This window comes from Polyodon spathula, chromosome 26 (assembly GCF_017654505.1).
Source record: "Polyodon spathula isolate WHYD16114869_AA chromosome 26, ASM1765450v1, whole genome shotgun sequence".
NCBI classification, from domain to species: domain Eukaryota; kingdom Metazoa; phylum Chordata; class Actinopteri; order Acipenseriformes; family Polyodontidae; genus Polyodon; species Polyodon spathula.
Genome location: NC_054559.1, coordinates 9,410,060 through 9,424,098, shown reverse-complemented (window position 1 = coordinate 9,424,098; position 14,039 = coordinate 9,410,060). Strand labels below are relative to the sequence as shown.

At 38.6% G+C, this 14,039-nt stretch overlaps 1 protein-coding gene across 1 annotated transcript in view; it reads right to left on the bottom strand.

The window, feature by feature from the left end:
* The window catches only part of LOC121300795 (voltage-dependent T-type calcium channel subunit alpha-1H-like), a 75,224-nt gene that overhangs the window by 13,660 nt on the left and 47,525 nt on the right, over positions 1 to 14,039 (bottom strand). The window contains exons 16-23 of the mRNA XM_041229671.1: positions 13,920 to 14,020; positions 12,596 to 12,719; positions 12,088 to 12,156; positions 8,625 to 8,809; positions 6,727 to 6,853; positions 5,675 to 5,800; positions 5,337 to 5,426; positions 4,014 to 4,206 (exon numbers count right to left, since the gene is read on the bottom strand). Coding sequence (XP_041085605.1) covers positions 4,014 to 4,206; positions 5,337 to 5,426; positions 5,675 to 5,800; positions 6,727 to 6,853; positions 8,625 to 8,809; positions 12,088 to 12,156; positions 12,596 to 12,719; positions 13,920 to 14,020 — 1,015 coding nt within the window. The remainder of the gene's footprint in view (positions 1 to 4,013; positions 4,207 to 5,336; positions 5,427 to 5,674; positions 5,801 to 6,726; positions 6,854 to 8,624; positions 8,810 to 12,087; positions 12,157 to 12,595; positions 12,720 to 13,919; positions 14,021 to 14,039) is intronic.

Sequence of the window (14,039 nt, the reverse complement as noted above, 5' to 3'; positions counted from 1 at the left end):
CTGCCACAGGGGTCGCTTGTGTGTGGTGAGCCAAGGACTCCCTAACAGACCTAACCCCTACCCCTCCCAGGCAGCGCTTGGCCAATTGTGCGCAGCCCCCTGGAAACTCCCATCCATGGTCGGCTGTGGCATAGCTCCAGTCCATGGTCGGAGTGCCTTTACTGGATGCACCACTCAGGAGACCCCACCACATTTGTATTTTACAGTTTATTTTTATTTAATTTAGTAATAGATTAGATATGTATATACGTATACAATATGTATACTTTCAGAGGCAATCTGTTCTTTATTCAGTACGATTAGTTTTGTCCTGCCCATATATTCAAGTCTTCTTGTGTGTGCAAACAGTGACATATACATTTGTTTAGGGTTCACTATATGGCACTGAAAAAAAATGTTAAAGCTGACTTACTATAATTCTGTTCAGTGTCTATCTTCGGTTAAGAATGAGAACTAGAGCTTTTGTAGATCTGACAGCCCTAATTCAGTGGAGGTACACTTCTGCCACTTCGTATCTTGATGACAGTGGCTTCAGAGAGATCTGCTTTGACAAACCCAATCCAGTAACCCTGAAACGTGTTTGTTCCCTTCTGACACACTGAGACTATATGTCTGTGAAGGTCCTGGTGAAACAAACTGGAATTTCTATTTCTATGAAAGAAGCCAGAAGCTCCATGAAGCACGATGTTATAGTTTAAAGAGACATAATTTGAGTTTTTAAAAAAGCGTAATAGTACTGATGTATATCAGAGCTGTGTTTTATAACAATAATAATTTAAGCAGTATAATAACTGAAACAGCACTGTTTCTTTCCAATTATGGTATTGCAGAGAATAAACTGCCATAATGCTTTTTTACCAGTGCTATAGACTGCGGTGCTGGAATAACTTCTTCAGTGAAATGTATAGTGTTACAATGGAAGAGTCTATAGTTGATGCAATTGTCATCTAATAAAATTAAACCTGTGGCCAAAAGTTTTGCATTATCCTATAGAATTAACTAATTTTGCTTCATAAAGTTGAACGAAAACCTGCTGAATAATGTTACGGTAACATATTTACATGCCGCTTTGTAGTTTTCCAAAAAAATTAAAATCTAGTAAATTCTGTACTACTATCATGGCTTCTGGTAGACTTTTGAGATATCATTTTGTAATTCATTTGATATATTTCTATTTATGTTGTTTACCTGCTTCCTGACTCATCTAGGCACAAGGGGATTTCTCTTTGATATGTCAGTTTCTGTGATCCTGGTGTATTTCCTGGGGATGCACTAGACAGCATGTCTGATCATGATCTTCCCATGAGAAATAGCGCCGATACCGCTGTACAAAATAGCCGACTCCTTTGAAAGGAGTGTATATCGGGCTTATGTCTCTGTATGTGATTACGTCACCTACCAGCCCTGCTGCTTCCTTCCCCCATGCACGCTACCTTCTCCCCTACCAGCCTCAAGTCCGCCCCGGACTTGCTCACCAGGTTACAGTCTGTCGAGTGCATGCCAGGGTACCTGCATCCCACTCTGACACCAGTGTAGCGATCTCGGTTCCCGCGCATCACACAGGGCAAGGCAATCCGCACGCGAAACCAGGACCTCTTGCAGTAAAGCATAGCACCGATACCACTGTACAAAAGAGCCGACTCCTTAGGTAGGTGATGTAATCACATACAGAGACATAAGCCTGATATACGCTCCTTGCAAAGGAGTTGGCTCTTTTGTACAGCAGTATTGGATGTGAATTGCCTCACCCTGTGTGATGCGCTTGCCTGCGGGAACCAAGATCGCTACATTGGTGTCAGTAGTGGGATGGAGGTACCCCGGCACGCACTCGTCGGACTGTAGCCTGGTGAGCAAGTCCGAGGCGGACCTAAGGATGGCAGGGGAGAATGTAGCGTGCACGGAGGATGGCAGCAGCAGGGCTGGTAGGTGATGTAATCACATACAAAGACAGAAGCCCCATATATGCCTTATGAAAAGGAGCCGACTCTTTTGTACAGTGGTATTGCCGCTGTGCTTTAATGCTAGAGGTCCTGGGTTCACGACAGCCTTCCGTCTGTGTGCGATTGCCTCACCCTGTATGATGCGCTTGCCTGCGGGAACCGAGATCGCTACATATGTATATATGATATGAAGGCTTCATACAGTCCTGATACCTAAAGCTGTTACTAAATTGGACTGGTGCAGATCAGCAACTTTGATGGTATACTGACAGCTTCCAGCAGCATGCTATGAGGTTCAGCAGGAGCGATGTTAAAAACAACAGGGCTATGGGGATTCAGATACATAACTTTTAGCTTTTTAGCTTCTTGGTGGACTCACTGACACAGGGAAGACAGAGAGAGAGCTAACACTTCAAATCAATGAATTATGTATCTGCACAAGCAAAACTGAAGGTTTTGCAAAAAGTTTTAGGAGAAACTTTCGCTTCACATGGGCCATCAAATCTCTGCACAGTCTTGATCACAATGTGCTTGGGTGTTCTTTTACTACCGTACTGAAAAAAAAACAAAAAAAAACAGCACGCACTTGAAAACCTACCATTAGTATTACATTGTAGAGGCCTGTGTGTCTATTAACATACGCGAATCTGGCTAATTTGATCTACATTACCGGTTGTCGCTTTGGTTTAAATTGTGTGGAATTAGCTGCTTCTTAAACACATTAGCCTACCGTGGAACTGTCAATAAATGTAAAAACTCTGCAAACATCTCTCACATGTATGGTAACAGTAACATTGTAAACATTAGTAAGCCTACATTATGTATGGAATTTAGAATAAAAAAAAATTACAATAGGGGCAAAATAATTTAAATGCCCACCGCCCTACATGGAATAAATCTCAACTCCCCCTCTAAACAGGAAAGATGTTGCAATGTAGTGCACAATGACCTGGCTTTCTGAACAGAACGGAACACTGTCACAGGCATGATTAAGCCACCACCTGTATAATTAGCAGAATTCATTATTTTAAGTGTTGTGCATACAGAGAGCTGCGATTGAAGCCCATATCGATCACAAGTCTTGTCACTTCAAGGTTTAGGTGTCTTCATCAGCAAAAACCGACAATGAGCTCTGTGTGCTTTTATCTTTTCCAGTTTATAAACCATGCACAGAACTACTGAGGCTTGCCTTTTTCTCAGTTACAACCAGTTGTGGTTCCTCATCTGTGATTTCATCATATCTGTGAGAAAATAATTGTATTTGCTATGCTGTGGGTGCTTGTAATAACTCTGAAAAGTGAGTGCTTGGGGATGTAAGCAAGCTTACTTACAAAGCTATCCTTGCTATGTAGTGTCCTACCAAGCTAGCCCAAGGCCTTTTTTAGATTTTACTGTGTTGTACACACAGGAGACTGAGTGGTATCACTTAATTCGACAGCCATTCAAAAGACACTCCATATAAACTTTAGGATTATAGGTAAACAATATGGCCACATTTGGAAGATAGCCTTACTAGAGTATTCCTTTGCAGTAAACAAATGTAAATGATAGATTCCACATTTTATCCACATTAAAAGCCCAACATTAATTCAGGTACAGAACCATCATGACTAGCAGACCCAGCCTCGCCAATATGAAGAACTGTTGAATGGATCGTTAATTATGCTCTCTTCTCCTATCAATTAAATAAGAAATTGGCAGCAGTCTAATGGTAGGAAAGGGTTTTGTCATTTCTTCTTTTCTTTCTGGAGTATGAAAGATAAATCAAGCCAACTGTTTTGTACTTTAGATTAGGTTACTGTATTTTGTAAGAATCAAGGATTGCATGAGCTTTTTTCCTGTTTTGCTGCTCAGTAGTGTGTTTTCAAGCCAGCTGCTTTGTCATGCCCTCATGCAACATTTGTGTGGCATGCATGGGCATGCTTTATGTTAACATGATGAGAAGATTCTTTTTGCCACTCTCTCGTTCCCTCGGCACAGTTCTCACAGATTACAATTGTTTTATTTTCAGATTCTGGAAGCAGGCAGGGCTCAGAAAGATATTCAACCGACCAGACACGTATAGCTCCTTACTCCTGCGCTTTTTCTCCAGCCTCCGGAGACGTTTCTCCTCTCGGAGGCGTGCCTCCTCTGCCTCCTGGTGCTGGCGGCACTTGTGGAAGTTCTCCACCACCACGCCCACAAACATGTTGAGCACGAAGAAGCTGACGATCAGCAGGAAGGAGATGAAGAACAGCAGCATCCACGGGTTGTGGTTTCTAACAGGCTGTCAGAAACAAATGAGGATAAAAACAATTCTCCAGAAGTGGAACAGAAGAAGAGAAGACAAGCACAATTTCAAAGAAAAAGGTAAGGTATATTATGTTCAAGGACATATTGCTGTCAATAGGTGTTGTATTAAAGTGCATTGATTTTTATACATAGATATCAGACCTGACAGTCAGACTACAGGGAGTTCCAAATGTGTCTCCTATCAAGTGGTAGATACTGGGATTATGACTTGGCAACAGGAATAGCATACACAATACTAGAATATAACATTCTGCAAGACTCGATTCATGCATTGCTTGCCTACTTGCTCAGCTGATGGAAATACAGAACAACAGGCCCCTTCATTAGGAATGTCTTGGTTTGCATATGCATTTTTAAAAATAAAATCATGACTTTATAATACAAGGAATGAATGACATCCAAGTGTAAGTCAGCAAAAACGTTGAAACAGGACTGAGAAAGTTTATAATGTCCCATATAATGAGGGATAATCAAAACAGTTTTGGCCACTAATTCGGTCTATGGGGGCCCAGTTGCCATTGGAAAAAAGCTAGAATGATAAGTAATAAGGCCTAAGGAGAACTACAAATACAAAACAGAACTATTCAAGGCAGGCCCAGGACTGGACACATAACAGCCAACTTTCTAATCCTAAAACAATGTATCCATTCGTTGTCTAGAGAAGAGCAGCATGAAGGAGAGAAATCTTGGTGTGCTCTAATTGGGAGCAGTGTGGGAAGCAACAAACAGATATAACACCTATACATTGAAGGACTTTGGCCAGTTTCACAGCTGCATTTCCTCATTGTACTTGACTTGAACAGCTTCAATTAAAACTGCAGGTAATTGCAGTTTGGTAGTCTTTCACATCAGCCCTTGCATACTGTATTTATTATTCATTATCCTGTTAGCCATTTAGTCATTACACAATTAAAGGGTACTAGAAGAGTAACAGCACTCTAACTTCCAACCATTTTGGATACTATAGTCTGTCCAGAACCAGGCAACAACAATGCAATGTCAGCAATCTGCATTGCTTAAATAAAGGCAGTGCGAGGCATAGACGATTCGATAGGTACAGTAAAGGGGTTGTATTATTAAACATCCCTGACTTAATCATCGTACCTGCTGATCTATCCCCACGGCGTCCAGACCATCATACATGATGTTCACCCAGCCATCCTTGGAGGAGAGCACGAACAGCGACATCAGGGCCTGCAAAGCAAAGCTCACACATATACTCGCTTCCTTCGAACTTAGCTCATACACTCATAAAATACTGCCACTGTTTATTTCAGTTAAATGTACAGATTTCTTGATATGGGTATGAAATAGCATAGTTCTCTTCTACTGTTCTTCTTGTTTAGATTCACTTAGTACATCATTTACTATTCCAGTCATCACATTCTGTTGTGATTTTCTTTATGACATTGCGTTGATGAGTCATTCCGTATCCCCCATACCTGTCCCAAGTTGTCAAAGTTGTACTTTCGCCGAACCCATCGGTAGTTTGTTTGCAGACAGTCAGATTTGTTGGTTATGTTTTTTGTGTCAAATCCATCACAGTAGTAAAATTTTCCTTTAAACAGCTGCAAAATAAAGGGTCAGTTTCGGTATGTGCATTTTAATTTTTTAATTTTTTTTTTTTTACACATGATCAGATCTGGCTTTGGTTATAGAGAAGGCAAACACAAAACAGTGAGAACTGCCTTTAAATGAAACACAATATTACAAAAGTTCATTAGCCCTTATAGCACAGAGCAAGTTGTGACAGACAGCCCGTTGATGTTAGGACCAGACAGGGATGAAAGGAGAGTCATTCTGGACGAGTTCCCTTCACTAGAGATCAAAGCAGATCTGTTGGGAAGGCAACTCTGCTCCTATTTCTTTGACTGGTATATATATATATATATATATATATATATATATATATATATATATATATATATATATATATATATATTTATATATTTATTTATTTATTTATGAAAATGGTAATTCAACTAATAGCTTGTAAGGTTTTGATTTTAAATACTATTGCTAGTTAAGTAAATCCAATGACAGCTGTTGAGGTTGCAATGCAAAAAAGAAAAGGACATACCTAATGCACGTGCCTGAAATGATTTGTGTGTTCACAAACTGTTGATCCCATAAACCATTTACAAATTGTTAACCCTATTTCCTGTTCTGGAAGGTCACATTGAACATTGTTCAGGTTTAGCACACTGACCTCCGCTGTGCGTCTAGCCAGAGGCCAACACAAGTCCACCACACATTACATCTTTACATGTGGCTAGGGGGGGGTGTGCACATACTTATGATACCAAAAAGCTTAGGAATTTGAGATTCACAGCTTTAACATTTTTGTATTTGTTTACGTTGTATCATTTTCATGAATACGACATTTTACAGCTTCAAAGAATGAAAGAAATGAAAGATGCTGCTAGTTTATTCCTGCTAGCACTGTAAACTTGAATTGAACCCCATAGTTAATTCATGCTTATAGGTACTGTACCTGCACCCCGAGGATACCGAAGATGATGAAGAATGCACAACAGATCAGCACAATATTACCAATGGGCCGAAGAGATGTTATTAAGGTCTCTACCACCAGCTTGAGGCCTGGAGCTCGGCTAATGACTCTGCAAGGAATCACAAGATCACAGTGTCAACGAGTGCTCATTGTATACAGAAACTGAAAGCTTTTTGACACGCTCAATAGTTTGTTTTGATAAACTGATGACTGGAAAATATATATTGCGATTACTTTAAAACTAAAATTTAAAATGCGATTACTTTAAAACTACTTTGTTATTCCAATTAAATTGATATGAAGCAAATCAGTTAATAATACATTACACACATGTTCATAATAAACCCCAAGCCTTACAGGAGCAGGGAATGCCATTATCATGAGTTGATAATCATTAACGTTAATAAAAGTTTTATTACATCGTCACTAGTTTTATTTTCCTTATGGAAATATGATGCATCTTTGCATGACTAGAGAGTAATCATTTTTTAATATACATGTTTTATTCACATCTAACACAATTAATATATCAAATGAGAAAAATTCAATTGGCTCTCTGCTAAAGTTATTTTGCGGATATATGAATCCTTGAAGGCCTGAACCAGCTCTCTCTCGATGGCTATTTCTTTGCTGAACTTTCTTTTCATAGTGTGTCATTATGCTGCAGAGGCAGGAGACAGTCCTGTGAAACTTTATAATCAAGTAACCTGGTTAACCATCAGGACAATTTAAGGGTGATTACAAAAGACTAGATACTATGGTTATTAACAGCAACTATTTCAAACATTAGCTCAGCCCATTGAATAACACTGAATAGCGGATAAGTATCCTATATAGATAAAAATATTACAACTACATTCGACTGCTTTGTAAACACAACAAAATATAGATTGGAATATGATATCAACAGATGTCTGCTAACAAGACCCACGTTTGTGAAAAATTATTTTTTTAAATAATTAACCCTAACCCTAACCCTAACCCTTTTTTAATAGTGGTAGCACAATACATTTTAATAATCAAGACAGAGAGAGACTAATTTGGCTATGACATTTAACTAATATATTACAATAATACAATGTAATAAGATCAGAATTGTCGATTAAATCACCATTAAGATGTGCACGTCTAGACGTGCCAATAAACACTGAAGATACTGTGTACTTCCTCATTTATCTGTCATCGGTTGCATTGTGAGCTACCATGTGGAAACAGAATAAAGACACCAATATTCTCAATAAACATGAAAGAATGTACACCTGTATCCTCCTAGGGACCAAACTAATTAAAACATGAATTTATTTTACTATAGTGCTAAAAAACTGAAAACATAATTTACTCCAATGCTTTAGTAATAATAATCAAAACTGTATTAGGCCACTTTTATATAAGGATCACCAGTCTACAGTAAGCACTCTGATCAATCCAAGATCCATAGTTCTGTCTCCCCTGGTGCTGAATGGGAAAATCCAGGGCTCCCGCAATAATCAGAATACAATGGTTTCTGCTATGTGTTTTGGTGACAGGAGAATTGGGATAGTGGTGCTGTGTACTGTAAGAAATGATAGCAAGGAGTAAACAACGTCTTGCTTTTTCTTTACAATACAGAATTTCTCCAATTTAACTCAGGTTGTTGTTTGAATTGTCTTCCATGTAATGCATGCCTTCTCTGTATCACCTTTCAATGAAAACACCTTTCAGAATGACCACATTAAAGCATGTCACGCTTTTAGACCTGACTGAATGACAACAGGAAACTGTGGTCAGGGTTAAGAAGAAATTCAGGCCATGTATGCCATGAATGGAGCTGCATGTAAAATTAAGAGTGCCTAACAAATTGAGTAAAAAGAAACAACTAAATAGTGATGTCCGGATCTCACCTTAGCGGCCGGAGTGTTCTCAGCAGTCGAAGAACCCGAAGTATCCCAAGAATCTTTGCTCCCCCAGCGGAGGCCAAGGAGACAATGATATCAATTACTGAGACGAAGACCAACACCCCATCCAGAATGTTCCAGCTGCTCTGGAGGTAGGTATTCTCACCAGAGAAAAATCCCAGAGCAACAACCTGTAAGCATGCCAGAGACTGATGAGACACATTGCACTGCCAAGAAGTGTACGAGGATCAACCTCAAGGAACTTTAATATAAATTAAACAATCAATAGTCGAAGTGGATCAACGATAGATTTAAAACAATTATGTTGCACAGGACATAATAGCCACAAAAATGCGTGTTTCAAAACAATACAGTACTTGGAACAGAGACACACAAGCCCCCAGCCCCAAATAAAAACACAAAACACTGGAGGTACTGTAAAAATCATACTTTTTTTTTGTTAAATAGATTTTTTTTGTCTACATGCTCAACACCGATAAATAAAGATACATAGGTTTAGTTTCTAAATAACCCTTGTTTGCAACATTTTATTCCATTAATAATCTGACAGTGTTGTTTTTTGTTTTTAGCTATACTGCTAATATAAACTCTGTTCCATTTTTCAAAATAATTGGTTCAAGTAATTTAAGTGCAATGTCAAAATACATCAACATACACAGTGCCAAGAAAAAGTTTGTGAATCTTAATCTAAGTCCTAATAATAGATAAAGATAATCCGATTAAACAAATGACACAAATACATGATACTTTTTCAATATTTATTTATCCAAAAATGATTCAACATTCAATATCCATGTGTGAAAAAGTATGTGAACTTTTAGATTCAGTAACTGGTGTCACCCCCTCTGGTGGCATTCTTTTGTAGCTCTGCTTGTATGTTTAGGATCATTGTCTTGCTGCGTGACCCACTTTCGGTTCAGCTTCAGCTCGAGGACGGATGGCCTGACATTCTCCTCTAGAATCTTCTGATAAAATGCAGAATTCATGGTTGTGTCAATGATGGCAAGCCGTCAAGGTCCTGAGGCAGCAAAACAGCCCCAAACCATCACACTCCCACTACCATGCTTGACGGTTGGGGTGACTTTCTTCTGTTTGAACGCAGTGTTTGGTTTTCGCCAAACATGTTTCTCATTGAGGCCAAAAAGTTCTACCTTTGACTTGTCTGTCCAGAGAATTTTGTTCCAAAAGTCTTTTCGATCATCTATGTGCTCTTTGGTGAACTTCAGACAGGTAGCAATGTTCGTTTTAGAGAGCATTAGTTTCCTCCTGGCTATCCTTCCATGAATACCATTCTTGTTCAGTCTTTTTCTGATAGTTGAGTCATGAACACTCACATTAGCCAAGGTGAGGTGGCCTGCAGATCCTTGGATGTTACTCTGGGGTTCTTTGTGACTTCCTTGATGATTTTCCAGTTTGTTCTTGGAGAGATTTTGGTAGGACGACTGCTCCTGGGTAGAGTGACTGTGGTCTTAAACTTTCTCCATCTGTCTGTTAATTCCAGTAGTAACAGTGTAAACCACTGACAAATGGTACTTTTTAAAAGTAACAATTAACAGTACACCAGTAAGTAAAATCAAGTTATACATCCTACATCACATCTGTATTAACCTATTTTCTTTCGCCTTGTGTAGCATTTTCATTTTTTGTCTGACTGTCTTACTTTATCCAGTCTCAAGGACACCTGCATTATGCACTACTGCATTGCAGTTACAACGAACGGAAGACTTGATAAGTTTACTCAGCTTTCTAACCAATAGCTCTTTGCTATGGATCCCAGGGGCAGGTACAGTCTTAATATTGACAAAGCAATGGTGTGGGAGGGTGGGAATAAGGAAATTCATAGAGATGGACAGCTATTGTGTTACCAGTAGCTAGTATTGTTTTTCTCCACTTACACGCATCCGGCTCGAGAGGAGGTCAGTCAAAAGTCTGAAAGCTTGCATTTAAGTTATTGAGATAACAAATTAAAACGTTTAATTAGAACAGTGGTTTGTGTTTCTACCTAGCAACATGATCTGAATGCCGTAGATCCTGAAAAAATAATTGGGTTGTTGACAGTTACGTTTGTGTGAGCCGTGGCTGTACTAATCCCATTGTGGCACTGGTACAATGTTGCACTGGTGTATTAGTTGCTCCCGCTTTTTAGGGCCCTGAAAAATGCCTAGAAAATCGACTTTTTTTACAGTAATTTGAAAGTAAGTCAAGATTAAACTGAATTAACAGTTTCACTTAATGTTACAGCTGATTTTGCCTTTGTATTTCCATTAAACCCAGAAGCCTATGTGTCTGTAGTTTTGAGTGGAGTTATTTTTCACAGACCTGTAAACAGAGTTAAAACTGTTTTCTATCATTTGGTTTCAGCTGCAGTTGAACTTTTGCTCCTATACTTAGTAATCTAATTGTATACTAAGTGGTATGCAAATTCAATTTAAGGGTTTGTTTTTTTTGGAAGTCAACTTTTCACATTAATACACAATGCAATTTCCACACAGAACATGTTCTGACACATTGTTGTCCAACAAAATATATGGATGGCATTGATACAAAACCATTATATTGAGGGAACGATGCCAGGAAACACTGTTCAATTTGGTACACTTACTATATCTAATAGAGTATTTACTTTATACTTGAGACTCTCTTGTGAGAAGATGAGAAGAACCAACAGAGGAATTCTACCTTGCTAACTGGGCTGTGATGCTATTGTTGTTTAGTATCTCCAGTGAAAGTCTATCTTGGGAAGACAACAAAATCAAGCACTGTGTCTCCCCAGGCCCTAGCTAAACCTCTCTGTGTGTTCTCAAGCTGGCAGACACTGATATACATTTTCATTATTTTTAAAACAATCATCATTTTAATTTTCCCTTAGTGGTAATTACATTCACTAAGCCACAGGAGTGGTCTCTCAGTAAATTAGAATGAACACTTGCTGTTTGCTCAGCTGCCAAGTAAAGCATTAACTGTTGCTGTATTAAACATGCGATGTGAATGGCAAAGGTATGTCTGTTGCATGGATAATATCAACACATAACACATTATGACATCATGAAAAAGTAGGTCATCATCACCAGTCATAACATAACCACATATTTCAATACTGGACTTCCAAGGGTCTTCAGTGGTTCAGCCAACAGGGATGGAAATAAGACTCCTATTCCACAGCAGTTTCACACATTCCAGATTATAGGTAACAAGCTCAGGTGTGTCTTATTAAACTCACAGTAAAACCAGGAATGGATCAAACTGCTATGCAATGGGAGTCTTATTTCCATCCCTGAATTAATCAGGTGTTTCAGTAACACAAATCATGAGGTCATCATGACCTAACCTCAAAGAATAACTTCTTTTCCTATACCTTTCAATGCAAGGTTGAGTCAAATGTGGGAAATACTATTCTGAAAGTCCCAACCAATAAGTAAAACAAAGTTACAGGAAGAAAGAAACCTACCTTAACTGTCGTTTCTGTGACAAAAATGGCGGTGAAGATGTGATTGGAGACACTCAGAAACACTCTCTCCTTTATAAACAAGAAGAATGCAAAAAAAAGACAAAAAAATCAGTATAACATTAGTAATTGCAGGTATGTTCAATATCTAGCAAAGCTACCAATCAAGTTATCACATACCGTGCAATTCCAGCTGCACTACTGCTCTTTTCTTAAAGCAGAAATCGATGTTCAATTTCGATAATTTTAAATAGCGGATAGCTCTATTTGATTGGATTGAGTTTCTGCTGTCAGGAAGCCAAGAGTCACGCTTACCAAAACGTCTTTAACTAAATCTTAGTTTTTGACATTTTGTAACATCGAGTTAATGAAAGATTGGAGTACACTAAATCTTGAAGCTCCTCTGAGAAAGCATTCCTCTGGAACATGAGAGCAACAGTATTGAAGGCTTGAGGTGTGTCATGCTGGAGGTCGGGGCTAGGGAGAGAATTATTAAACTAATACTGCTTACTGTGCTGTGAGGTTGAATATCAGGTCTCTCCAGCGCAATGGTGATACAATTGAGGAAGATGAAAACAAGAACCACATGGTCAAAGATCTTGTGGGAAATAACCTTCTGACACATCACGCGAAACCTGGGAGTCAGAGACAGAGAGAGGACAGAAGGTATGATCATATGTAATAGCCTGTGTAATTATTTTGTTTGTGAAGAGTGGGAGTGGAGCTCCGAACACCTATCAATTTTGGAACTCGGTATATTTCAATAACTGTCTTTCTGTTCTCTTTCTGCTTCTTCTGTGATTAGAGCAAATTCAAAATGTGGAGTTGAAATTTGTTATTTTGACACCAAATATAGATCAGCTCTTGTTTCTTGAGTCTCTATATTATTAATCAGATAAGAAACTGCCTATGTCGTCGACCAATATATTCCAGTGATCATAAATGGAATATGTGGAAAACCAAACTAAAAATCAAATGTGTGACTCTATACTACTTAATAATCTTACATGATTTGTGTTTTTAAACTGTGTGCCTGATTTGTTCATAAATTGGTAATCTATAACATACTGCATAACACTGTATAAAGGTGTGCAGAAAACATGCATTTGACCAATAACCACTATCTCTTTAAACTAAGCATACAACAGTGTAATTACAATGTTTCAACACCAGATGGTGCTAACATAAATGTCATTTTAACCAAAGTTAAAAATCTGTTCTTTGGGTTTACTAGCTGGTATGGTAGGAGCGGGTCACCTATTCAGGTCGTTGTAATTCCCCTTCACGTTTCATTACAGATAAAATGGGAATTGAATTGGGGCCTCAGACTCTGTTGTCATATTGCGGTTTCTTCTGATTATTGCCCTAGAGGTTAAGAGTCTCAATGCAAGTACAAAAGCTGTCGTTAAAAGATGTTAAAATTGCATTCTCTGATTGTAATGATTTCTCAGCATTAGAGACATCTTGAATCTCTTGAAAACATAATAGCTCTTATTTAATGAATGCTTAAAGAGTCATCCAATATCCCATTGCTGCATTGCAATAAAAGGTACACAAATAATAGGCTAGGCAAGGCTTTCAGATCGACTGGCACTCTTGCTTTGAGTTTGTCTTCTTCTTTACAGGAATTAATGTCGGTCGTCCTTTGTGGAGAAAGAAAATGTTTAACAATTTAAATAATATTTGCCTCTCCGAAATGGTGACTGGATCTGTTTTTGAAAAGATCCAATTCAATGTATATGGTAATTTGTCTTAGCCTTCCTAAAGCTGGTAAGAAGGAACAGATACCAGGGTAAAACGGGGTTCAGAAGAAGAGAGAAAACTGAACAACTTACTGGTTCTGTGGAGAAAACAAATAAAGAGACCAGTCCTCGTGATCTTTACACCATTCGGGTTTGTACGGCTCAAGCATCTTCCTGATCCTGAAGCAGTAACTCTGTAAATGACAAGCCGGT